The 27,857-nt window shown below is 37.9% G+C and overlaps 1 protein-coding gene across 1 annotated transcript; it reads left to right on the top strand.

The window, feature by feature from the left end:
* Nucleotides 1-27,693, top strand: znf507.L (zinc finger protein 507 L homeolog; the record flags this gene model as incomplete). Its single annotated transcript, NM_001091209.1, is given in 6 exon segments — nucleotides 1-59; nucleotides 16,947-18,889; nucleotides 22,182-22,302; nucleotides 23,144-23,258; nucleotides 26,688-26,822; nucleotides 27,285-27,693. Coding segments are annotated over 5 exon segments (2,214 nt in total). The 3' UTR covers nucleotides 27,607-27,693.
* Between the last annotated feature and the right edge of the window lie 164 nt (nucleotides 27,694-27,857).

The raw sequence follows: 27,857 nt of genomic DNA, 5'->3' as shown, positions 1-27,857 counted from the left end.
TTTTCCCTTCGTGGGACTGGGGGACGGTGGAGGAGTGAACAGACAATCCAGAGAGAGAGGTAAGTTTCTGCTGGTGGCTTGGTTTTTAAATCTGATCTAGGGTCCATGTGTGATGCGAACAGGCCGTGCACGGGCATTTTCTTGCATTCTGTTAGTTGTCTGTAATGTTCAATATGTGGTGTTGTATAGTATGAGCGTATAAGGATCTACAGGTTGGGAGATGCATGCTTTGTGGAGGCGTGTGCGACCTGCCCCCTTTGGGAGTACTCTGAAAACAAACTCAAACACAGCGTAACAGCAGGCGCCCTGTAGCATTGCTCTGATACAGACGTGTAAAGGACTAACTGCCAGGAGTAACACATGGAGTGATGATGCCTGACAGAGTGCCTGTATTGTATAACATTGTCATCACCATTCTTTCCTGCTATTTGTATAGCGCCAACACATACTTGCAGTTTTTTACACATATTCTATATCATTCACATCACTCCCTGCTCCTGCTGGGGCAAATACAAATCCCACCAAACATGGGGATAATGTATAAACTCCTTGCAGACTGTTCCAAGCCAGAGTTCAACTGAGGACACCCCCCCCCCCATCATGCTGTCCTAATTACATTGTTGCATAGAAAGTGGGCCCAGTATATGTAGTTAAAGGAGAAGCAAAGCTACCAAGGTAGTTTATTGCCAACAGATTAGCCACAACAGTACAAGCTAGAATACCATTTTTTTATTTTTTAGAATACTTTTGCATACCTGAGTAAACGGCTCTAGACACTCTGTTTGTATAGGATAGCAGCTGCCATATTAGCATGTTGTGACATCACTTCCTGCCTGAGTTTCTCATAGCGCTGAGCTCAGATTACAGCAGGGAGGGGGAGAGGTACAAACTGAGCATGCTCAAGCACAAGCTCTGGAGGTTTAAGCTGTAAGAAGGAAGACTGATGCAGAAGCCCATGTGTACACAATAGAAAGAAATATGGTGTTTCTTTTGTGTACACTTGGGCTTCTGTATCAGACTTCCTGCCTTCAACTTAAATCTCCTTGCCCTGGGAGTGAGCATGTTTAGTTTGCTCCTGTTTCCCCCCCCTTTTCTGCTGTAATCTGAGCCCAGAGCTATAAGTGAGCAGGGAGAGACTCAGGCAGGAAGTGGTGTCACACCAAGCTAATTCTGCAGCTGCTATCCTAAACAAACCGAGATCTTCTAGAGCTTTTTACTCCGGTATAGTAAAACATTCTGCAGAATAAGGGCAGGACTCCACGGACAAATCCTCTGCGATCCAACATGCTGTGCAAAAACTCAGGCGTCACGTCGGATTCGACGGAAATAAGGTAAGTAATGCTATTGTCGGATCGTGTTGCATTGTTGACGTAACACGACTGTCGGATGCAGACGCAGCGTCTGCATCCGACAGTCGCATCGCATCAACGCTGCAACACGATCCGACAATAGAATTACTTACCTTATTTCCATCGCATCCGATGTGAAGCCATTCCTTTTTCGCGCAGCACGTCGGATCGTGGCGTAATCATCCGTGAGTCATGCCCTTAATATAGCATTCTAGCTTGCACTATTGCAGCTAATCTATTGCCAATAAAATGCCTCCGTAGCTTTCCTTCTCTTTTAACAGGGTTAACATTCCTATCTTGAACTAGACATGGGACCAACATCATTTTAGGGCCCACCTATACTTCTATAGTCTGTGCCAGAGCTTTGGCAGTATCTGCTTCCTTATAACTACCCCCTGGCATTAGATTATTTGTCAGGAAACTGAATACTGATGGCTAGAGTAATTTCTAGTTGGTCGTTCAGAAGATGCTTTCTAGCGTCTAGCAAATATGGCTTCCCGACCCCACCCATTAATTACAACACAGTGTAAAAATAATGTTGTGAGGACATTTTGTGTACATATGTAACATCATGCTGGAATAGTGTATTTTACTTTGCTAGTTTTATGGTCACTGGGTGATTGACTGTATACATTAATAAAGGTTGCACATCATACTACCAGCGGCATTTAACTACAATTCCCAGCATCCTCAGATATTGAACCATGGGAAATTCATTTTGACAGCTAGTGAAGAGCAAATGGATGGACATTCCTGCATTAATTTATTGCCTGAATTTGGCTTGGAGTATTTTTAAGACTTAGTGACCTATAGAGTAGAAAAAAAAAAAACCATGAAGACCTGCTGTGGTGACACTTCAGTATTTGACACATGAATTCCCACAGGGTTTAATATGGAGTATAGCCACCAGCAATCCCTTGAGTTTATCTGTCTTAGAATAACGCCAATATTATTTGTAGGCTAGCAGAGCACTGCATTTTAAAAATCCAATTAATTTAAATAAAATAGGGTTATTAAAGTTTTAATTGAAAACCAATGATTGTAGAATGTTTATAGAATACTTTACTCAATTTAACAATGGCCCAATGTTGTTTTTTTCACTCCTTGCAGCTGTGCATTGTCTGTTTGGACCTTTTTTTCTATGAAGTATTTCCAGGACAACTATCTTGACTACACACCCATTCCCCTGGAAATGTGTTCATTTACTTGTCCCTGAGAAACAATTACAGTGTTATTAATAGCTGGACAAAAACCAGGGTGTGAATACAAATTTGAACAAAAATAATCTACTTAATTAATGAGGGAAAAATGTCATTTAGCAAGAGAAAGACTAAAAGTAAAGAATGCAGAAATAGATTAAATTGCTTTCTCTTAGTTTACTGTAAAAAAAAACAACTTATTTTATATCCCATATTGGATTTGGACTGTTCTGTTTTCAGTTTTACTCCTTAACAATGAGTAATTTGATTATTTTTTTTTATGTATATACATATATAACCGCTTGTGTTGTTAATAAAGTCATGTCTGTTGATAGCGGGAACTGTAGTAACAGCATTCCAATTGCTCTTCCTCCACAAAGACCACTAAATAGCTTGTGCTACAATGATAGCATTGCTTGTGCTGGTCTATGTCTATTAACATTTGCATTATAGCCATAGAAAAATCCTAAAATAGTAACCCTGCTCCCACCCTCTTTTTTTCTTTTTTTTTCTTTTCTTGTTCTTGAGATCTCTGCGGAAACATACTTAAGATGGTTTTCAACAGCTGCTGTAAACCTCAAGATTCAACACTTTCAGTAGTGCAGAGGCTTTGAAAAACAGACCTGTAAATGTATTTAAACGTGCCTGTATTTGAGAATTTCTCTGCATCTTTCTTTTCATTGCAAGAGAGAAAATTATATATCTTTTAAAAATAAGCTTTGCTGGAAATGGTGAGGGGCATGAAGAAGAGAATCCGCAGAGAAATTTTAAATTCTGTAACGGAACATATTTAAATGTACAGTGTAAAACTGCAAAATCTAGTCAGCTAGCATTCATTGCCTAAAATACAAATGCAAGAAGCAACATCTGATCTAGAAGGATAATGCAGCTTTAAATTTTGCAGTGTTAAAATAATTTTGATAAACTCTGATCATTTGTATAAATGTATTCTTTTGGTTAAAGTTGTCACGTGACTGTTTTTTATGCAAAGTTATGTACAGTTTTTTTTTTTTCTTAATGTTTTTTAAGATTGGCATATACCAGGTTTCTTTCCAGGTTTGTGATTTTGTTGATCAATTAACTTTTTAGAATGTCATTGTGTACGAAAAGCACATCTGCAAACTTTAAGCCTTCAGGCAAAATGAATTCTAATGCTTCTTGGAACGTTAAGGCAACATGAATGCAAAGGGTGTCAGCTTTTGCACTCGAGCTCTGGTGACAGTGCGTATCACTTGAGTGAGTGAGTAAATTCATAAAATTAATATATTTGTTATTATTGTTAAGGAAATGCTACAATTGCCTTTGTAGATATGGTGTTGGGAAATAATACATAATACCTGTTGTTACTGTGTTTAATAGTTTCTGGATTACTGACCCCACACCTGTACTAATGCCATCAGTGTGCTGTAATATTTCTCAGATACTGGTTAAAACTAGAATTGGCAATGACCGTGTTGACACAAAGCATTCCAGCTTGAAGCTGCTAATATCATTGAAGGGGCATATTTGCTATCAATTGGCAAGTTTGTCCTGGCAGTAACCTATGGCAATCCAATAATTTTTTTACTTGCAGCTGACTGAACACACTAATGACTTGGATTGTCATGGGTTACTGCCCAGGGCAAAGTTGTCAAGCATTCGTAAATAAGCCCTACTCTCACACATACTTTGCCTTATGCAGTTTAGGCCTACTACCACCCTAATATGCTATTTTTTATAGAAATCGGCTAAACACTGAGGTTGGGAATCTTATGGAGTTATTCAATAAAAAGTGCTAGGTTTGGTTACTATAGGCAACTATACCTGTAGCAATCAGCTGGTAGCATTTGCTCGTAACCTGTTTAAAAACAAAGATATTCTTGCTTGCTATCAGGTCCTTTCTGCACAAGAGCAACATTTGTGTTTTTTATTACATATGGGGGATATAGTTTACATTTGTTGCATTACTTTGCCCAGGAAAAAGTCTAAACTGTATTTCAGCAGTGCCTATAGGATGCATAATCTGAATGTAAAGAGCAGTGAATGCTTCTTTCTTTTCTTTGCTTCCGTGATACCACTTGGCTTTGAAAAATCTAAAATTGCAAAGAACTGTAACATCACTGATAATTAATGACCAGTTTTTGTAATGATTATAATGTTACTATGTCTAATATTAATCTTTTTTTGGGGACGGGGTTCCTAGCAACTTTAAAGGAGTGGTTCGCCTTTTTTTTATTTAGTATTTTATAGAACTGCTAATTCTAAGCAACCTTTCAATTGGTCTTTATTTTTAATAGTTTTTTTTTTATTATTATTATTTTCCATCTTCTGACGCTTTCCCGCTTTCAAATGGGGGTTACTAAACCTATCTAAAACAAAGCTGTGGAAGCGGAAGCAATTTTGGGTATCTGGAATCGGAGTCACCAAAACCAACTTAAACTCCTAATAACTTTAAATACTGCACTACAGATAATTAAATCAGTTTTCAGAGCTTCTGTGAAGGAGGATCTGGCAGAAGCAATTGTGTTTTTAAGAACAATACTTGGACTTGGTTAATTTTGGATTGGATTGTAGCTATTCTACAGCTAAATGCCAGGTTCAATTGAAATATACATTGTTTTAGGTTTTTCAATAGTTTTTGCTTTATGTAGTTTAACTTTGATGATTTAGGATTACCAACGTATGTGGTTTATATTTTTGAGCTTTAGCAGTGTTAAGATGCGTTCCATGTTGTGTACTTAACATGAAAAATACATTAGTATATTAAAGGAACAGGAAGACCAAAATATTAAAGCATTTTAAAGTGATTAACATATAATATACTGTTAGCATGCACTGGTAAAAGCTGTGCGTTTGCACAGGTTACATAACAAATACATAAAACACCACTATTGTGGAGAGGGTTTATCTGTTATGCTCTATTACCTGTGCCTTTTCACCTTTTTCAGCTTTGAATGGCTGCCCCCATGGCTACACAGCAACTTGTTTATATAAATCATAAGTCTTTCTGAAGCAAACACGATAGTTGTACCAGTGCATAGCAACAGTATATTATATCTTAATTACTTTGATACACTTTGTTTTTGGTTACTGTTCCTTTTAAAACAGTAGTCAAGTCAAAGGATTTATGTATCGACTCCACAGCCCTGCTAAAAAAACATTCTCTCCTAAAGCTACAAATTTTATAGTTATTGCTACTTATTACTCTTTCTATTCTGGCCCTCTCCTATTCATGTTCCAGTCTTTCATTCAAATCAATGCATTGTTACTAGGGTAATTTGGACCCTAGCAAACTGGAGAGTTGCCGAATAAAAAGCTAAATAACACAACAACCACAAATAAAAAAAAAATGAAAACCAATTGCAAATCATTCTAAAAGTTATTACTCATTGCACATATTTAATTCTTTGCTCATGTACTCTATAAACAGTTGTTTCAGGAAAATATTTTTAACAGGCATTCCCTTTTACTGCATGCAATAAGGCATTAAGAACGAGTGCAGCTACCATCTTTACAAGTTTTGAATAGTTGAATAGTTTATACAAATCTATTAATTATTAAGAAGTATAAAAAAGATCTTCAAATATTTTGGGTTTCCTGGCCCTTTTGTCGGTCCCTAGTTTGATCACACACCAAGAAGTCCATAATACAGACAGATGCAAACACATTGCAATGAAGCCTTTATAGACCCATATCCATGGTGCTTAATAAGCATCAACCCAAATCTCATTCTAGTAACCTTCCAAACCTTCACTTAGCTTTTTTTAATTTCATTCTGCTAGATATTGCAACTCTTGCATTTAAATTACTGTCCCTTTTAAGAAAAACTATCTAGCTTCTACATTTTTTAAGGCTATGTCTGTCACATTCGGGACAAAGGAGTTTGTTTTGCAGATATTTAGACCAAAGTTTTATGACTCACATGGAGGCAGAATTAAATGGAGAAGTGTAGCATTTTAAGGAATTCACATTCCAGACTGCTTGATAGGCAGTGTAAGCCTGACCTCTAATCAACCTCACATACCACAGTATTGTTTGCGGTTTATATTCTTTATATAATGTGTTATTTTAGGAAATAAGCACTACTTAGTTTTTTTTTTTTTTGCTTAATATGTTGCGTGTGGTTTTAGTGCAACTGTTCTACAACATGCAGCTTGTGGATAAAAGGACCCAAGCACAAACATACATTTTTTTTTTAAGGGGGTGGAGGGTTTATACAGCATACATAGACACCCACGCACTCGTTCTGTATTTTTGTGATTTTTTTTATGACTTTTGTTGTAATTTATTTGCATTTACAGATCCATATTGCTTATTTTTAATGTAAAGGGATAGTTCAGAAGGAAAGGAAAGTGCTTTTATGCTTGGGTTGTGCCAAAATGTTAGGCACCTCCAAGTGATTGCATTTACTTACCTGACACCGCGGGCCGCTGCTCCTTTCAGCAGAAAACTGCACTGGCCCAAGGTTCTTCCAGTGAGCACCATGGAGCGATAGTCTTCCTGCTTTTTTCTTTCAGCTTGTGGAGTAGAGTGAAAAGCTATTTTGTTCTACTACGCGTGTGTCTGCCCCAGGAATTTGAAAAGTGAAGAAACTTAAGAAGAGGATCGCTCCATTGTGCTCGCTGGCAGAACTCTGGGCCAGTTCAGTTTTCTCCTGTTAAGAGCACTGGCCCGGAGTGACTGGTAAGTAAATAGAATCACTTGGTAGTGCCTAACTTTTGGCACCCCGAGTATAAAATGACTATCCTTCTCTTTTAAAGGAAAATAAATATTCTAATAAAATGTAGACCAAATGCACATTGTCTTTTGAGTGTGTTTTTGTTTTCTATTATCAATTTCTTTTAAAGTGATCCTGTCATCGGAAAACAGATTTTTTTTATATTCAATTTTGAAATCTGACATGGGGCTAGATATTTTGTCAATTTCCCAGCTGCCCCCAGTCATGTGACGTGTGGCTGCACTTTACGAGAGAACTGCTGTTTTTCCTTCTCAATGTAACTGAATGTGTCTCAGTGGGACATGGGTTTTTACTATTGAGATCTACCAGGCAGCTGTTATCTTGTGTTAGGGAGCTATTATCTGGTTACCTTCCGATTGTTCTTTTGTTTGGCTGCTGAAAAGGGAGGGGGGTGATATCACTCCAACTTGCAGTACAGCAGTAAAGAGTGATTGAAGTTTATCAGAGCACAAGTCACATGACTTGGGGCAGATGGGAAATTGACAAAATGACTAGCCCCATGTCAGATTTCATAATTGAATATAAAAATATAAAAAAATCTGTTTGCTCTTTTGAGAAATGGATTTCAGTGCAGAATTCTGCTGGAGCAGCACTATTAACTGAATCATTTTGAAAAAAAATTTTTTCCCGTGACAGTATCCTTTTAAGCTCTCCCACATTTGGTCTTTTTAGCAACTATCTGGTTGCTAGGTTCCAATTTACCCTAGCAATCATGGTTTGAATTATTGGGATAGTAATAAATTTGTAGCTGCACAGTGTAATAGTTTTTGACTGCAGGGGTCAATGATCCCCATCTGAGCTGGAAAAGGTAAAAAAGAAGAAAATATACATTTTTAAAAGCTATACCAAATAAAGGTGAACTACTCACTGAGACTTGTGGAACAGGGCAGGTTCACCAGTAATTTCCACCAGCAGTTTTCTTTTTCTTTTTGTCTCGCTAGGTTTTATCATGGTCAGTGATAGTGTAGTGCATTCTGCATTGTTCTTATGTATCCAGTACTAGGAAAGAATTGTTCTTGATTACATGTTTTTGCTCATGAAATTTCATGTTCAATGTTTTGGTGTTTTTACAAGACATAGTTTTGTTATCCTATGCATATAGGATATCAATCCCTTGAATTCATTTATGTTTTAACTTGGTGTTTTAGAAAACATAGCAGATAAGATGATGTAAAGTGTGTAACAGTTTTCTGTCAATTTCCAGAAATTTCCTAAGTGACCTTGTCCATAACATGGGTAATTCCCCCTTTAAAGTAACCCAGAGAAAGTAAAGTATGACACAAATCATCCTCCCCTCCGAATGCCATCAATCTTTTTTCCTTTTAAGGTCACTCAGATATACAGATTACTGATGTGTGGGCCAACCTGGTACCTACAGACTTACCCGCGGGTTGGGTGGGTTCAGGCCGACCCCTGACACTCCTTTTTCCCTATCCATGTAATTTTGTTTCTTTTTTGGGGTTGTAAATCAGGCAGTCTTGTGGCAAAAATGTTTGTCCCTCATTGTAGCCTTTTGCGTTTTACACACTTCGATCCAAAAAGGCGCACTTTTTGTGTTCCATATCCTGGAAGTAATGAGCAAAAGGGGGGTCTATTTGTCATGTTGTGCAAAAAGTGGAGTGAAACATTACCAGTGATGTCGTTCAAAGCAGATCTTTGATTTTGTTTTCTAACTGTTGGAATCAAATTGATGATAGGTTGCTTTGGGCAACATCACCGGTAATGTATCACTAAACTTTTTACACAGCATGATAAATAGGCCCTCTAGGAGTGTCTATCTCAGAACTAAACAGTGATGCTCTAGAGACTGACGCCTTAATTTTTCTGGACATCTTTATTTTACATTTCTGAATTTTCTTTGTGTCGCACTCCTTATCTATTACTACTGCCCACGTACCACATCTGGCTCCGACCCCCCTTTGTGTGGCCTCCCCACATGAAAGTCTGCCTGCTGTGCCTATTTACCTTGTGTACATTTAAAAGATATCAGGCTGAAATTAACTGGCCCCTGCATTGTATACACCTCAAATTCAGGCTGTAATCCCCTGTATTGTTCACACATGTAACACCTCTATTATTCACACCCCTTAAGGCCTGTACTGTTCACAACTCAGACCCTGACTGAAACTGCCCACATTGTTCACCTGTAAACACTTAAAGGAGAAGGAAACCCTTTTGGCGCAAAACCCCTCCCCCCGGGCAAATTCCCCTAAATTCCTACTTACCCCTCGGCGCAGGTCCTGTTTTGTGCAGTTCACAGGCGCCATCTTCTCCCGTGCGGTCTTCTTCCTGTATTACCCGGCGTTTGGAGGCGCATGCGCAGTAGGAGCATTTGCCAGTTGGAATCTACTGCGCATGCGCCGAAAGTCACAGTGTTTCCGATATATTCTTTCCTAATGCGCCGCCAAATGCCAGGGAATCCAGGAAGAAGACTGCACGGGATAAGATGGCGCTTGTGAACTCCACGAGAGAGGACCTGCGCCGAGGGGTAAGTAGCTACTTAGGGGCATCTGCCTGGGGGGGGGAGGGATGGGGCCTACAGGGGGGAGATTTTTTGCGCCGAAAGGTTTTCCTTCTAGTTTAATACAAACTGCTGGAGGACACCAGTATTGTCACTGTATGTAGCACAGTATGAACTGTTCAGAGTGGTCCTGATAGGTTTCCCTGTCTCCTGCTGTATTCTGCCTTCCCTATGCTCCCTGTGTGCATGTTGTTAGGGAGTCCCCAAGGTGTTAATGATGTGCTGGGGGTTGCTGTGCTATTCACAGGAGAAGATGATGCATATGGATTTAAGTGTGTGTCTAAATATGGTTTAATAAACTTGTTTCACATATGAGTGATATTCCTGCAGTGAGCACCAACCATTTGGTTTTATGGTTTGCTATCACCATTAATGTGGATAGTCTTAAAGTTCTTGTGGTAAAATAGGCATTGTTTTAAACGGGGAGTGGTCAACACTGTCTTCCATATCTGCCCTCCACGACGTACAACATATACAATTCCAGCCCTCAGTGCCACAGAAGTTCGATGGCACTGTTCTAGAACACGAAAGGTTAGAAAATGAAATTTCAAATTAAAATCTTAGAAAGTTGGTAAAAAATAATCCATTATTTTGCTTAGAAAGTTGGTAAAAAATAATCCATTATTTTGATTGTACCATATGAACCCCATGAACTGAAAGTTTTTGGAAGGTGAACCACCTCTTTATCCATTTTGAGTGCTTGTACTTTCAGAAAGATGTTATGGCGTTGATTTACTGTATATAAAGTTTTATGACACACAAAATGCTGTGTGTTTACAGGGGCCAAACTGTCCGTGAATACGCTTAACATTTTAGTGTTTACTTCCACCACATATTTTGGCAATTTAAAAAAAAATTGTCTGTCATTTAAGGGATAATGCGGTGCACACTACTGGCAGCATATTGTGTAACACGTGGGAGATGAAACCTCCAAGTATCTAAGTGAAGTTGATGGGGTTCATAACATTTTAGCCTTCAGAAAAAGATTTTAATATTTACAGCAGCAGTCTTCAAATATGGGGAAGCACTGACAATCACTTTCTGTTGCAGACAGTTGAAAACTATGGAAATGTGTAACCACTTTATTACCCTGGTGGTTTGCAAAGACTTTCTCAGTGGAAAATCGTGATGATCATTGTTCTTTTAATTTAACAGTTCTTTCTGTTTATATGTATAATTATTTTTTTATACATATTATAGGTATGGGATCGGTTATCCAGAAGGCTCCAAATTACCCAAATTATATGTAATAATAAAACAGTACCTTGTACTTGATCCAAACCAAGATATAATTAATCCTTGTTGGAAGCAAAACCAACCTATTGGGTGTATTTAATGTTTACATGATTTTCTAGTAGGCTGAAGGTATTAAGATCCAAATTGCAGAAAGCTCCCTTACCCTGAAAAGACCAGGTCCCAGGCATTCTGGGTAACGTGTCCCATACCTGGTACAAGTTTTTGTTAGGATTGGGAGTTGCCTTACTGGCAAAAAATATAAACTCCAGGGAAACTGGAAATTTGATGGATACAATTTCTGACGTAATATAGGATGTATGCTTTATTCAAGTGACATCTTTTTAGAAAAAAAAGTTTTCAGCATTGAAAATTGTTCCATTTTATGGAGAAAACTGCACGTCTTTACTTGTCATTTATAAGATGGTTAGAGCTAAAGATTTGGGCTGATAAGTTTAGCAATCCACATCTTAAGCAATTAAACTTTGCAATATACATATATGAAAGGGATGTATGTTTATGTTCCGTTACAGTGTCTCCTTTACCATATATAAAAGTTCATAAACTGACCTTGAGTCCAAACTTTTGCACCTCTTTTGTTTGTCAATGGTTTGTTTTAAGCATAAGTGTGACTTAGTTGCATTAAGTCTGCTCTTTCCACTGTATGCAAGAGGCACCGATTCTGGCCCTCTTTAAGGAATATATATAACATAGAGCTGTATTTTTTCCATTGTCACATGCACTGTGCTCAATAGGATTTACCAGCGCAACAAAAAAATCTTTTTTAAATAAAAGATACAGCATTTAGGTCACATTGTGTGGGCTTCCAGAGAATGTCTTACTATAAGTCTTTTTGAGTGCAGTACCTTCCTTACAGCTGCATCCCCAGGCAGTCATGGGGATGGCAATTTGTTTTGTAGAAATTGCTGTAATTTCTGTGTTACAGCAGCCTTAAAATACAGCACTGAAATTTGAGTTGCAACATAACTTCGCTGCTGCCTGAAAAGTTGGTGCTGTATTGATCTGATCTTGCACACAAAAACCTGTGACTGTGTCACATTACAAAATGCTGAGACCCTTAATAATGGATGGTTGTCTCTGTCACGAAGGCCCTCTAATTTTATCATGCCACTGACAGTATTCCCCCTTTCTAAACCCAGTCTTGATTTTTTGGCCTGGTTGTGTATGGCAGGAGAGCTGTGGCAGATGTAAAAATTGAATGTCCAGCAATTTAAAGTACAGGAATTTTAAGTACAACATATAGAGTACAACATTTATCACACCTCTTACTCTTATAAGCACAAATTGCTTATCCAGTAGTCCAGTCCAGTAAGGTATGCTTAGAGATGAATTTATTTCAGCTGTACTCTTGGATACCTGCTGAAATACATCTCTCTTTTCCAGGTATGTGCTATTCCTGCTACGGGTTTGGCCATACGAGCAAATTCGGGGAGATTCTCGTACAAATCTCCTATTCTTCGGGGCGACAATCTCCCCGAACTGCCTCCCCTGCCCTCGGCTGGCTGAAATGAAAATCGCCTGGGGGAATGCACATGTGGTGCTTCGCCCAAAGTTTCCTCGTGAGGCAACTTCCGAAAATGAAGCGCCGCGTGTGCATTCCCCCAGGCGATTTTCATTTTAGCTGGCAGGGGGAAGGCAGTTTGGGGAGATTGTCGCCCCGAAGAAGAGCAGATTTGTCACTGGGGCGACGAATCTGCTTGTTTAGCCAGACCCTAAATGAGCTCTACTACTCCTTGCTTTCTGCAACTTGCCTTTCAAGTCAGCTGCTAAACAGTTTAATTGCTAATCATTCAACTGTGGGGTATGTGCAATATATTCTATTGCTATTAAGTTAATCTAGCAACTTTCCTACTTGCTTGACCGAAGGGTTGGTATGTCTCTTGTATTGCCACATCTGGCTCAATCCTTTTAGTTGCTTAACTATTGATATTCTGTTAGATTACCATGACCAGGAGAGTCTTGTGTGTCTTTAAACTCTTCTTAATTTATCAACTGCCTGCCCTCACCCATGTGACCCCCTTGCTGTATATCAGGGCATTCAATTAAGCGGAAGCTTGGCTGGGTTGAGCATGGCAGGAAAGCTACGTCAGATGTAACAATTGAAATTACATGAATTTTAAGTATAACATATAGAGTTAGGCAGAGTTTGATCATTAATTGGATTGGAAGCTCCCAGCAAACATTGGACATCTCATCCAGACAGAACTGCTCATCATTACTTCTGTGAACAAGATAAGCCTGGTTATACAATTTAACTAGGTTCAATTTGTGCGCCTTCTTTTTCTTTGTCTCCTATCAGTCTGCATATATCCTCAGACCTCCAACATCCATCTAACTATCCTGAAATTTTAATCTACCACTGTTCCCATCACGCTCTCTCAATATAAGCACACTGTCTTGCACTGTTAACTCGCTTTTCCCCTCTGAACTCATCAAACAATGCAATGCTCACACTTTCAAATCTAGGTCACACCTTGTGTCACTTTCCTTATTGCTGTTACTTGCAGCTGGGGACATCTCCCCAAACACTGGTCCCACTCTCTTATCGTTGCTATCCTCAGTTATTCCCACACACAGATGCTTATCAATGTCTTTTCCAATCTCCAAGTACTTCTAATCCTGCAAACCTCATTCACATAAAGCTATCACCCTATCTTCCTTGTCTTCATGTGCCCTCTGGAATGCTAGATCAATTGCAATAAACTTTAATAATAATCTTTATATCCAAATCTTGTAACCTTCTGGTTATCACTAAAACATTGCTCTCCTACTGACACTGCTTCACCTGCTCTCCTCTCCTATGGAGGCTTCTCATTCAGTCATACCACTAGACTGGGAGACCATCACGGCAGTGGAGTTGGATTTCTTCTCTCCCCCAAATGTAGGTTTCTTTTTAATGATTTTTATTTGCTTTTTCAACATATTTTAAGACCGACCATACATGATTACATTATCTCAATGAATATGTTGGGTCTATGAAAGAAAAGTTGAAAGAACCAAATGTAGGTTTCAAACTCTAGCCACACCCACTTCTGTTTCCTTCGCCTCTTTGGAAGTCCAATCTCTCTGCGTGTCACAGTCTTGTATATCGTTGAAAATCAAAGTGCCGCAAGTGCATTAGCGCAGGCGATTCTTCATTTAAGCAGACGGAAGGCAGTTCAGGGAGATTGTCACCACCCAGTAGAGGCGAAGAGTCGCCAGGCGACTAAATTTCCCCAAATTAATCCACAACAATTATCAACCATAGCAGCACAGAGGATCTCTCACAATAAGCAAAATGATACCCCTAGGTATACTTAAGCAACAGTTTTTATCAAACTAAGTGGCATATTAAATAATCTTGCCAAACTAGAATATATATTTAAGTAAATATTGCCTATTTACATCTTTTGCCTTGAACCACCATTTTGTGATGGTCTGTGTGCTGCCTCGGAGATCATCTGACCAGAAATACTACAGCCCTAACTGTAAAAGGAAGAAGTGTGGAAGCAAAAGACAGAATGGCTCAGGTGATCTAACATGTATTGTTTGTTCGTGTGCACTGTGAATCCTAGGCTCCCAGGGGGCAGCCCTTATATATTAATATGCAATTTTCTATTCTATTTATTTATTTTTGACTAATAAACACAGTTATTTCTTTGTAAGACCTGTATGATGGCAGCACAGAGCATGTGCAGTGAATCAGTAGAAAAGAAGATTGGGAGCTACTGGGTCATCTTTGGAGACACAGATCTTCCCTGCTAATGGGCTGTGGTTTCCTAGGATTTCTAGCCTACTTTAGTTAAAGGGATACTGTCATGGGAAAAAAACATTTTTTCAAAATGAATCCGTCAATAGTGCTGCACCAGCAGAATTCTGCACTGAAATCCGTTTCTCAAAAGAGCAAACAGATTTTTTTATATTCAAGTTTGAAATCTGACATGGGGCTGGACATATTGTCATGTATTGCCCAGCTGCCCCAAGTAATGTGACTTGTGCTCTGATAAACTTCAGTCACTCTTTACTACTGTACTGCAAGTTGGAGTGATATCACCCCCTCCCTTCCCCCCCAGCAGCCAAACAAAAGAACAATGGGAAGGTAACCAGATAACAGCTCCCTAACACAAGATAACAGCTGTCTGGTAGATCTAAGAACAACACTCAATAGTAAAAACCCATGTCCCACTGAGACTCCTTCAGTTACATTGAGAAGGAAAAACAGCAGCCTGCCAGAAAGCATTTCTCTCCTAAAGTGCAGGCACAAGTCACATGACCAGGGGCAGCTGGGAAATTGACAAAATGTCTAGCCCCATGTCAGATTTCAAAATTGAATATAAAAAAATCTGTTTGCTCTTTTGAGAAATGGATTTCAGTGCAGAATTCTGCTGGAGTAGCACTATTAACTGATGTGTTTTGAAAAAAACGTGTTTTCCGATGACAGGATCCCTTTAAGCTTTAGTTCTCCTTTAACAATGAAGCCCCTCCCTACATTTCCTCTCTGGCCTCAATACTTCATGCAACCTTTGCTCTGCTTCAGACCTTTGTCTCTCTTCTCCTCTTATCACTTCAGCCCATTCTCCCTTACAAGACCTCTTTCGGGCTTCTGCTTTTCTCTGCCTCAAGCTGTCGGACTCTCTCCATCCTTTCAAACTTTTAAATGCTTCCTAAAGACCCACCTGTTTAGGGAAGCTTATTCAATGTATCTTAATTAATCACTCATATTATAAATCACACATTTGTTTCTAAAATCCCTAACTCTTCAGTTTGTAAACTCTTGTGAATAGGACCCTATAATCTTATTGAACTCTGTAAACTCTTGTTTGTTATTTGCTGTTTGTTTCCTGTTTGTTATCCAATGTAAAAGCTCCAAAAGCTCTGTACTTTCCATTGACAACAGACAAAAAATATACTTATAAATAGATTTTTGTTTATAACTTATGGTAGCATTTTTGAAAGCGTAATACTTTAATGAGAAGGTATTGGGTTAGTAGAATGACAGACTAGAATGTGTGGTTATTCTAAGAAGATCATATTAATGTCTGTATTGAAAATAAACTTTGAGTGTGGAATAAATTAGAGTTAAAATGGAAAGAGGCATTTGAAGGGGCAGTTTATGTATAATTGACCACAACTTATAAATTCTTTGAAATGAGAATAAAGGATAGTAGAAGTCCATGCCCTGCTTTGCTGCAGTGTTAGCTGCAGAATCATTAGATAAGCACAAATCTCATTTCGGCAATCTTCTCCATTATCATAATTGATAGGCTGAATTACTATATGTCACATGTGAAATATTGATTTACCATATAGAAATGTATACACAGCCTTAAAAGAAATTTACTGGCAATACATATAGGGGCCTATGTATGAAGCTGTGTAATAATTAAACTTTTATTAAAAAATGTTGTAAAAGCATATTCATAAAGTTGCATTACTCCTTATAGATGCTAGTGTATGGGGCCCTCCGACGGGCCTCCCAGACCAATATCTGGCCAAAAACTTCAAACTATGACCTTTGATAAATCTGCCCCTAAGTGTTTTTTTCTTTTTGAAGAGCTACTGTATATGCATTATCTTACAGGCAGTGCATAATGTTTTTCATAAGGTTTAGCTGCTGTACTAGCTATACCTTAAGAATGTCGATTGCACGAGAGGCAATAAGCATAACAAAAAATGCCTTTGCCTAGGCACTGTCGGAATCCAAAACATGCATATGTAGAAGGCAGCTATTATGTGTAATTGCATTCTTTTCAACACTTTGATACCAAACAACACTGCTGAAAAGGTATTTTTGGTCCTTTTTTTCTTCACCTTTGACATTACCCAGAGTGTATAGTTATAATTTTATATTGGGAAGTTTTGTGTGTTACTATTTTCCCTTAACTTCTTTAAGCTATATATGTGACATTTTTTTTCTACTTTTTTAGATATCATGGAAAATACAGAATGTGTAACCATGGCAATACAAACCATGGAAGAACCAGAAGCTCATCAAACAAACCACAAACATGACCCATTAATTCATGTTATACAAAAGCTATCTGCAATGGTGGAGAGCGATAAGTCCAGCAGGTGTTTTGAAGGAAGAAAACGTTCTTATCCAGATCAAGAAATACATTCAGATATTCAGGAAAGCTGTGCTTCTCCACCTAAATCAGACGATCTAGATATTTGTCCTAAAAGAATTAAAGCTGAAGCAGTCATTGACCATTCAAATTCAGACCTCTTTCTACCAAGAGACAGAAAGGGAATGTTTTATCAGTGCAGTCTTTGTAATTTCTTATCTCAATCTTTTGAAACCCTAAAAAGTCACGTAAAAAATCACGGTCAGCAAAATGAAATTATTCTTATGTGCTCTGAGTGCCAAGTGACCTTCAAGAAACATGAAGATCTTGAAGGTCACATTAAAAAACATTGTGAGACTGAGGACACTTCACATCCACAGCAATGTAAGCAGCTATCTACATCTCCAAATTTCCCTGACAAAGTTAGAAAAAAATGGTATGCGCATGAGGACTATGGATTGTATCGATGTCTGATTTGTAAATATACCTGTGGTCAACAACGTATGTTAAAAACTCATGCTTGGAAGCATGCAGGTGAGGTTGACTGTTCATATCCCATATTTGAAGAGGAGAATGAGTCTGCTGGTTTGCCAGATTCCACCGTTGCTCATAGTCCACATGGTAGTGAATCTGTTTTATCAGAAGATACTGAAAGTAGACATAACTCTCAAATACCTGCAAGTGACAAGGGTCAGGTATGCAATTCTTTGCCACAAGAAAATACAGTAAAAAATACAGAGACTATAAATTCAGCAGCTAATCCAGATACAATTGAGGTTCTGGTAGTAGATGATTCCTTATCAGATCAGGATAATGTGATTACAGATAGTCTGCTCTCTTCTGCACAAAAAATCATTAGCTGTAGTCAGAACAATAAAGGCCATGTAAATGTAATTGTGGAACGTTTGCCAAGTGCTGAAGAAACTGTTTCGCAGAAATCGCTCTTGATTAGTAATGAATTGGCGGTCAAAAAGAAAATTGTCGCCCATGATTCCCAGATTGTATGTGAAGGCTCAGTTGAAGTATACCATGCAGACAAAAATGCAGTTGAAAATGAAGAGATTATCATAGGTTGGAGTAATGCAATTAAAACTGGTGATTTTCATGAAAGTAATGAAAATTTTCCTCCAGCAAGAAGGAGAACAAATTCAGAATGCCTACGATTACATTCTTTGGCTGCAGAGGCACTGGTAACAATGCCTATCAGTGTTGTTGAATGTCCCAAGTCCAGCCTCCGAATTCTTAGTAAGCCGGATTCACTAGATCCAGACACTGGTCAGCAAGAAGGTGATCGAAACTATGCAACGTACTCCAAAATAGTTTCATCGAAGATACCTGAAAAAGTAGATGGCTGTGGAAAGAATGTGATTAACCTTAAAGAAAGTAAAGAAGGAAGTGAGCTGAAAGAAGCCCCTATAAGGATGGGTATTAGCATGTCTTTGCTTAAAGTCATTGAAAAACTGAGGGAACGGACAGATCAAAATGCTACAGATGATGAAATTTTGAGAGAGTTAAGGGACAATGCCCAAACAGAATCTACAGTTGACTTTGCCTCAAACAGCAATGTTGTGGAATACTTACCTCATGCTGAACGTCCATACCGATGTCGCCTGTGCCATTACTCTAGTGACAACAAAGGTTACATAAAACAGCACTTGCGAGTTCATAGACAGAGGCAGCCCTATCAGTGTCCTATTTGTGAACATATAGCTGATAATAGCAGTGATTTGGAAAACCACATGATAAACCACTGCAAAACAAGAATGTATGACTGTAAACATTGTACCGAATCCTTTTACTATAAGGTAAGTGTATAAAATTCTTCTGATATTCACTAACCTTAAATGGTTTTTAATATTATTATGACACTAGACTGAACATTTCTTCTTCTGAGATGTACCCTTTTTTGCAGGATTCTCTGTACAGATTTTTGTTTCTATTTCTTCTGCTGGGAAAAATTAAAATGTAGGTCCCGAAGGAATTTTGTAATTTTCTTCCCTAGTTCAGTTCATACAGCCTCCCTTTTCCTCATGTTATGCAAAGATTTGAAACCAGCCATGGAAAATATGAATCATCACTACTCTTTTTAAATATATATAGCCCTTATAACTGGTGGGTGTGAGTCTGACCATGTTAACTTGATCAGGTTTCAGAAAACTATAGTATTTGGTTTTGTCTTTTCCTGTTTTTAATGTGCATCATGGAGGGTTGAATGAATGAAAACATTTGGACAATAAATAACTGTACATCTACAAGTACAGGTATGTGACCTGTTATCCAAAATGCACAGGACCTGGGGTTTTCCAGATAAGGGATCTTTCTGTAGTTTTGGATCTCCATATCTTAAATCTGTTAAATCTTGAAAATTAAATAAACCCAATAGGATTGTTTTGCCACCTATAAGGATTAATTATATCTTCGTTTGGATGCAGTACAAGGTACTGTTTTATTATTACAGAGCAAAACAAAATAATTTTAAAAAATATTATTTGCTTATAATTGACTCAATGGTAGAAAGCCTTCCTGTATTTCAGAGCTTTCTAGATAACTGGAGTCGGATAACAGATCCTATACCTGTATTTTGTAGTTGTGTCAAATCAGTGGTAGTAGTGTTACTTCCCTTCATATCTAACTCCTGAAAAGGGCCCCTTAGCACGTGCATTTTGCCTACTGTTTAAATGGAAATGACCTGTTTTTATGCGAAGATGACCTTAAAAGAAGCTAGCTAGAAGTTCATAGATGTCTTGTTAAATATCAGGTTCATTAACTTTTCATTAACTTTAACTACTCTTCCTGGTAGGGAAACTATGAATTCAGAAACACTTTGCACAACTGCAAACTGTTCGGCCAGACACTTGGATTCAGCCGAATCCTGAACTGAATCCTGGATTCAGTGCATCCCTAAACATATTACAGTTCTTTTCTAAATATGATATATACTTTTGAAATATATGCTATAGTGGTATCTCAGGGAAGAAGCACCAGTAGAAATACTCTTTCCTCTATCCTATGGTTTAATAATATTTTATGCCTTGAAAAATTTTATAAAATTAAATCCAGAAAAGCTGTAATATATTGCATAATTGGCTCAATTCATGGAAGAAGTTGTACAATATTGCCCTTTGGATAGTATAGGGATAGATAATTGTTTGAGCAGAATTACCTTTTTTCTCCTGGTTTATATAGAAACATTAAAGGAAGCTGCCCTTTCATACTCGACTGAAGCATTCTCTATAGTCCTCAGTAGAACAACTTAGTACGTCTGGCTGTTAGATTTGGCAGTAGAGCTGTATAGGGAATGAATTTTTGGGAATGCCTCAGCCAAACATAATATGGCGACCCACAAATATGTACTGGGAGAAATATAGTGAATTTTCTTTTAATAGAATAATCTCGTATTTCGTTATGTGGGTCTTAAAAAGGCAATAATAATTTAGGGTTCAAGGTGCAGCATGGCGTGTTCGGTGTTGTAGTTCAACAAAAGTAAATTATATGTTTGAGCTCTATCATACAGTGGCACTTGTGAACACTTTTGTAATGTAATATTTCTGCATGAATATGATCTAAAAACTGATTTGTTTTTCAGATCTAAACTAGAACTGAAAACCAAAAATACTTGCCACACTGCAGTCGGGATAAGTAGTTTTTTTTTTTTTTTAATGGCAAGATTTTGCGGGCCAGATAAAGGCTGATCCAAAAAAATCTATTCAAAATCTCCCATGTAGTTTGGTCTTTAGCTTTCTAACCTGAACTGCCCACTTAAGGTCCTTTTATATGATTAAAGTCAGGACTTGGCCATTGCGAAATATTCATTTTTCAGTTTTAATCATTGTTTGGTAATTTAACTTGTGTGTTATGAGTTGCTGTGTAGCTACATGGCCCACTTTCTCTTGAGCTTAAGGCTGAGGATACGCTGTGTTGGCTCCACTGCTCTCCTCCTATGTGTTTTTTGCAGGCTGAGAGAAGTGGATTGACTCCGTTATGCACCTCCATAAAACTAAACTGACAAGTACAGCATCCACCCCTGCTCAGCTACATGTAGCAGAGCTAAGTGGTGATAGGCCGAAAACATGAAAGCAGCCATTTTCAAAATCTAAGTTTATGGACGGTAACCAAGACGTATTACTGTAGAATTTGCTGGCATAATTTATAAGTCCATCAATGATGGCAAGCCGTTCTGGTCCAGTGCAGAAAAGTAGTTCCAAACCATGATCCTGTCACCACAAATTTTGACAAATGGGAAAAGCTCTTAAGCATGCACGGTTTGCCAAACATGGAACTTTAGGCTTGAAAAAGCTTTATTTGCTTATTAACCCACAGAATGTTCCTCCAATATTCCAGTTGGTCTTTAGAAAACTGTAGACATGCAACAGTTTTTTTAGGATAGTAGTGGCTTTTCTCCTTGCAACCTAGCCATACACAGCATTGTTTTTCACTGTTCTTGTAATTGAGGACTCGTGACATTCATCAGGCCCTGAGTTCTTTCTGAAAGTTACAGGCCTTGTACTGTTCTGATCTTTTGTTGGTAGACCACACCTGGGGATCAAAAATCTTCAAGTTATAACACACAACACAATCAGATGTTGAGAGCATGCATGGTTAGTGAAGACCCAGATTTCTGTAGTTTTATTTAAAGGCAGAGCCTCCCACACCTGATCACCCCACACCTGACTCCCATTCAAATGAACTGAGAATCCTATAGGTTTTGCCACTCAAATATGCAACTTTGGATCTTCTTCCTCAATGTTTGACTCGTTGGGGTTGCATCTAGAGCAGATCAAATTTTTTTGCTTTTTCGAAATGGTGCACAAACTTTCAAGCACCAATGTATGACAGAGGTTTTTGTGACATTCCTATTGTAAGATGGGTAATATTGAGGCATTTATAACTGGAGTTGTATGTTCAATTTCAACCAGGGCACCGTTTGCAGAGATTTTTTGTTCTAATGCTTGAGTGACATTTCTCTGGGTAGTCCGGTTTCCAAAAATCATACAGGATGTTAACTGCCTTCTGAAATAATTAACAATGGTGTGTGAATGTGATGGGGACCATGAAATGAAAGCTCCAACAGTGTAGCATGCTTCTTTACTCTTGCAGTCACAACTAAGGAATCACGAGAGAGAACACCGTAATCGTCCAGATAACCGTACACTGTCTACATCAAGTGATGAACAGCAAGGTTCAAGTGGCGATAATGAAGACAAGCAGCCATTAGAAGGTACTTTACATTTTTTTTTTTTTATAAGTTGTCATAAAAAAAAAATAGGGGCACTGATGGTTATACTCTGCACCCTCAGCCTCAGTCCCTCGCCACAATGGGAGATGTAACTGTACAGGTAGTACAGAAGGTGATAATGGTTACTTTATCAGGTTTTGGCTCCCCACAGCAGAGTAGTTATGCCACTGATGGAAATAATTCATTAGTATGAGCTGTAAAATGCTGGCAGTCTAGCTAGGAAGCTATATATCTAATACAGTGGAAACTCAATTTTTCATCCTCTGCTTTTGTTTTCCCCGATTTAACATTTTTTTTGTGGTCCCAACATAGTAACATAGTAAGTTAGGTTGAAAAATGACGTGTCCATGAAGTTCAAACTTTTAGCTTTTTTTAACCTGCCTAACTGCCAGTTAGAGAATAATATTATGCATTTTTTAAAAGCGCGTTATTGTATAAGAATCCAAAGGAGAATATTCATAAAATTAAATGCATGGAAAACTAATATATTTTAATATATTTTGATAGGTCACTTATATGATATGAGTTATCTGCAGGTGAAATATTTATTCTTTATGTAAAGTTTTCCTTTAATTATCTTTATATGTCAGCCCCTGTCTTGTAATCAAGGAACTCATCATTAACATCAAATGTTTTTATCTTAAATAGAACATTTCATTTATTTAAAATTCCTGTCCAAATTGTATATTAAGTATGAAATACAACATTCGTTCTAGAGCTTCATGTGTTCAGTGAACTATCCATATTACACACATTTTTCAAAAATGTATTGATATTTCTCTTTTTTTTATTACTCAAAGCTTCAATATATTTGTCTTTAAAGGCAGCAAATCGTGTAACCCAAAATTGTACCGATGTGATGTATGCAGTTACACAAGCTCTACATATGTTGGTGTTCGAAATCATAGACGAATTCATACATGCGATAAACCGTACAGGTATGAAACAAATATTTATCTATTAAGCTGCAATAACTATTGAAATACCAACATTTACTTTATATCAGCTTCCTTCCAGGGGCAGATTTTTTTTTATTGATCATTAAGGGAACTAGTAGTGGGCATTGCTTTCCAAAATGTTAGAACTGCATGTTTTGAGAAAAAACTGCAAAACTGTCATTTTGTGTAAAAATGTAAGTCTACACCAGGGGTAGGCAACCCGCGGCTCTTCATCCTGCTTGCTGTGGCTTTGCCTGTCACGTCATCTATACAGCCCTCGCACCTGCTGGCGGCTTCTTGAGTGTGCGACCGCGGTGTCTTTATGTTCTAGCTATAAATACTTTAATTGTACTACCCTGCTGACTAAATAAAATACATAGGTATTCACATTAATAATGCACCAAATCCAAGATTCTCCCCAAATACTATTACTATACTATAATAATTTATTTTGCATTATTTACACAAGCGGCCTAATTTTTAATGTTTAGATGATAAATCCTCACCTTTAGGGGGTTAATTATCAAGGTTGAATGTTAGTTTTTTTTTTTTTATACCTCGAATGAACTCACGACTGGAATGGTAGCTGTTTAAGAAAAAACTTGAATGGAAAAAAGTTGATTGTAAGAGTAACGAAACCTGAAAACTTTAATCAATAGAGTTTTCGGCAAAAAAAAAACTTGAATCACTTGAATTGATCGAGTTTTCGGGGGAAAACCCTCAGAAAAAAACTTGGAACATCATGAAGACATCTTCAAATAGTTCAGGGCCGGAACTAGGGGTAGGCAGAAGAGGCAGCTTCCTAGTGCGCAGTGATAGGGGGGCGCTGGGCAGCTGCCTCTATAAATTGTCCTTTGCCTACCCCTAGTCCGCACTCCTGAGTCTTCCTTCCCTCCTGTGAACCCCCTCTCCATCGCTGTTCCCTCCCTCCCTCACTCACTCACCCCTCCCATCTCTTCTCTCTCAGTCAGGCAGGCTCCCTCCCTGCTTTCTGTTTCCTCCCCTCATATTTGAGTCGTGCTTGCCGGCTCACTCCCTGATCTCTGTTTGCTCTTTCCTCTGTCAGTCACGCTGGCCGACTCCCTCCCTCCTTTCTGTTCCCTCCCCTCATCTCTGAGTCGCGCCGGCCGGCTCCCTCTCTCCTCTTAGTTCCCTCCCTCTTCTGTCAGTCACGTCAGCCAGCTCCCAGCTATTTTCATTTTTTTTCTGTAGTAGAAAAAAATCAAGTTTTTCCTATTAAGGGAACAGTAACATAATTTTTTTTTTTTTTTTGTAATTCGTTAGTATACAACGAAAAAAAAATACAAAGTCAAATTAAACTTTGAAATCGCAAAGTCTTTATTAAGAAATAACTTACCGAAACTCTGCTTCCGCTCCTCTTCAGAAAACGCGTCAGGGTGACGATCCTTCATGTGGCGCTCAATTTATCCTCCCTGGCTCCTATAAGGAAGGCAGGGAGGAGAAATCGAGCATCGCACGATGGATCGCCAGATCGCCTTTTCCGAAGACGAGCGCAAGCGAAGTTTCGGTAAGTTATTTCTTAATAAATAAGACTTAGTGATTTCAAAGTTTAATTTGTCTGTAGTTTTTTTTCGTTGTATACTAGCGATTTTTTTTTTTTTTAAATTGATGTTACTAGTCCTTTAAACCTATCATTAGCGCAGCAGCAGTTTATGTACAAATACAACTTTGTACAGCAATTCTTTAAATAATCTATATTTCTGACCATGAGCTTTTCAACAAGTCCAATTTAGAAAGTCTTTCTTTTCAGTTTTCTTGGACTGACTTCAGCTGGTACCTTATTTTTGTTTCCTAAGATGTCAAGTGTGCAATTTTGCCACTACAAATATGAGCAGTTTCAAGTGTCACATGAGACGCCATCCGGAGGAACATCAAGCAGTACAGCTGGTAGAGCAGTACAAGAATGTGTAAAATAAGTCCAAATTATATCTGATGTCCAGGATATTTTTTTCTCTTTCCATGTGTGTACATGCATATGGCTGAACATCAGGAGACCGATTCATTTCATTTACAATATGCCCATCTGCTATATTTGCAAGTAAATCTTAATCAGCAAAACAGATTCTGAAAATCCAAGAGAAACAAACTCCACTCTTCTCTACCAATTTTTATGATGAAATCTTAATTTAATAATTGCTGGCTAAGTACATATGAACAGGTTTCTGGAGTCGCTAGATGATGGTCATTACTGTTTCTGCATCATTGTTTAGCATTGTCTTTTTTTAGGCAAGTTAAGGAGGAAAATCTATATAATAAAAAATCTGCTTAGATTTGGCAGAATCAGCCCTGCCTCATTAGTAAGAGAACCGGAAGTGCCCAGCATATTGTATTAACCCTTTGAGTGTTTGGCCACTTTGCTTTTTCTACGCTGTATGTTTCCAGACTATACTTGCTGCAGTATAGTTCTATGGCACTGGTACTTGTGTCCTAGTGCTTAAAGGAGAACTAAACCCTAAAAAGGAATATGGTAACAAAAATGCCATATTTTATATACTGACCTTATTGCATCAGCCTAAAGTTTCTGCTTCTCAATAGCAGCAATGATCCAGGACTCCAAACTTGTCACAGGGAGTCACCATCTTGGAAAGTGTCTGCGACACTCACATGCTCAGTGGGCTCTGAGCAGCTGTTGAGAAGCTAAGCTTAGGGGTTTTTGCAAATTATCAAGCAGAAAGTGAGTCTGTAATATAAGCTGATGCTACATGGTTTATTATTAAATTCTGATGCTAATTGCACTGGTTTCTGTGCTGCCATGTAGTAAGTATCTGTATTAATTAATAATCAGCCTTATACTGTGGTATTTATATTGTATGTGTACTGTATATTGTGAGTGGGTCCCTAAGCTCAGTTATTGACAGCAGCACAGAGCATGTGCAGTGAATCATCAGAAAAAGGAGATGGGGAGCTACTGGGGCATCTTCAGAGACACACATCTTCACTACTAAAGGGCTGTGGTTGCCTTGGGCTGGTACAGAAGGCCAAACCCTAATGTAAAACATTTCTAGCCTACTACTTTAGTTAGGCTTAAGTTCTCCTTTAAAGTATGAAAGAGGGTGTTCTCCCTGGAACAGATTTTTGCATGATTAAAAAATGCATTATTACGCAGCTTTTCAATGTAATTGCAAGTGAAAGCGGTATTTTTTATCCTGACTACTGAAAAAATGTGGCACAGTTCTTCTCCAAGTCTGACGATGACCTGAGTTCTTCTGTATTGTTCACTAGAGTTAAAAGCTCTGCACAGGCAGTGTTTTGTTTGTTCTGTTGTCAATACTCCCACTTTGAATTTTACCCTCAAATTTTTTTCTATGGGGAACAGCCTTTGCGTAATTCAACGTTTTGTGTATATGTTGTTGTGTATATGATCTGTGCTGCTCACCAAATCTACTATGGTATTTTGTACATTGGCAGGTGTTCACTTTGTGGATATGTATGCAGCCATCCTCCATCTTTAAAATCTCACATGTGGAAACATGCAAGCGATCAAAATTATAATTATGAACAAGTGAACAAAGCAATTAATGAAGCAATGTCTCAAAGCAGTCAGTAAGTACAACTTAGCATTTTTCTGTCATTAATATTATAAAATCTACATTAAAGCTGTAAATAAATTGGCGAATGATGTACAATCAAGTGTCCGTTAACTAATTTATAGGGTAGTGGATGCAAATGGTATACATCTTTGGAAGGTGTAAAATCTGATAATTTAAAATTCTATAGTTAAAAAAAAAGTACATTTCAAACTGTTGCTTATAAACCTTTTTGAATTACCCCAGACTTCTTACAAACTAACTACACCCTAAAAAGACACCCTAAATCGGCACTGTGGGGCCAATTTATTATTTATAGGTCGTATTTTTTTTTTTTTTTTCACAATTCACTTTTAGCTCATAAAATTTTGCATGTGAATGTATGTGTAGGTATGACAAATATCTTAGAATTAAAGTGGAGGGTTAACATTTTCTTGATATTTCACTACTAATTTGCGTTTAATATTTTATTTTTCAGGATTCAAGCAGAGACCATAAAGAAGAGTTCAGAAGACTCTGATACAGTGCATGTTAATAGTGGGAGTTCTACACAGCAATTGGCATATGGAAACAAAAATTGCATGGAAAGTCCAAAGGTCAATCAAACTCAAATTACCTTGTGCAATACAGAGAAATTACAAAGCCAGATTCGGCCTGAGGCAGAATTATGTGTACTACTTTTCTGCTGTTGTATTTGTGGCTTTGAGTCTACAAGCAAAGAACTTCTAATGGAGCACATGAAAGCACATGAGGGAGAAATCATAAATATCATTTTGAATAAGTCCGAATCAACATCTTAAAAGTAGCATTCAGTTTGTCTATGGTAAGGCTATACCTACAAGCTACAGTTGCTTAGCCCGTTCTAAATAAAACATTGCTGGAGTCAACAGGTATATAGTGAATGTGTAAAAAAAAAAAAAAAAAATCTATATATATATATTGAATACAAACCACCACCAAACAAAACACCACTTCTCATATGTGTATTGTAAGAAATGTTCCTACAATGAAATAGTATAGCAGAAGCCACCTCAGAATAAGGCAAACTATT

Source organism: Xenopus laevis, chromosome 4L, assembly GCF_017654675.1.
Source record: "Xenopus laevis strain J_2021 chromosome 4L, Xenopus_laevis_v10.1, whole genome shotgun sequence".
NCBI classification, from domain to species: domain Eukaryota; kingdom Metazoa; phylum Chordata; class Amphibia; order Anura; family Pipidae; genus Xenopus; species Xenopus laevis.
This window is presented reverse-complemented; position numbering and strand designations above follow the sequence as displayed.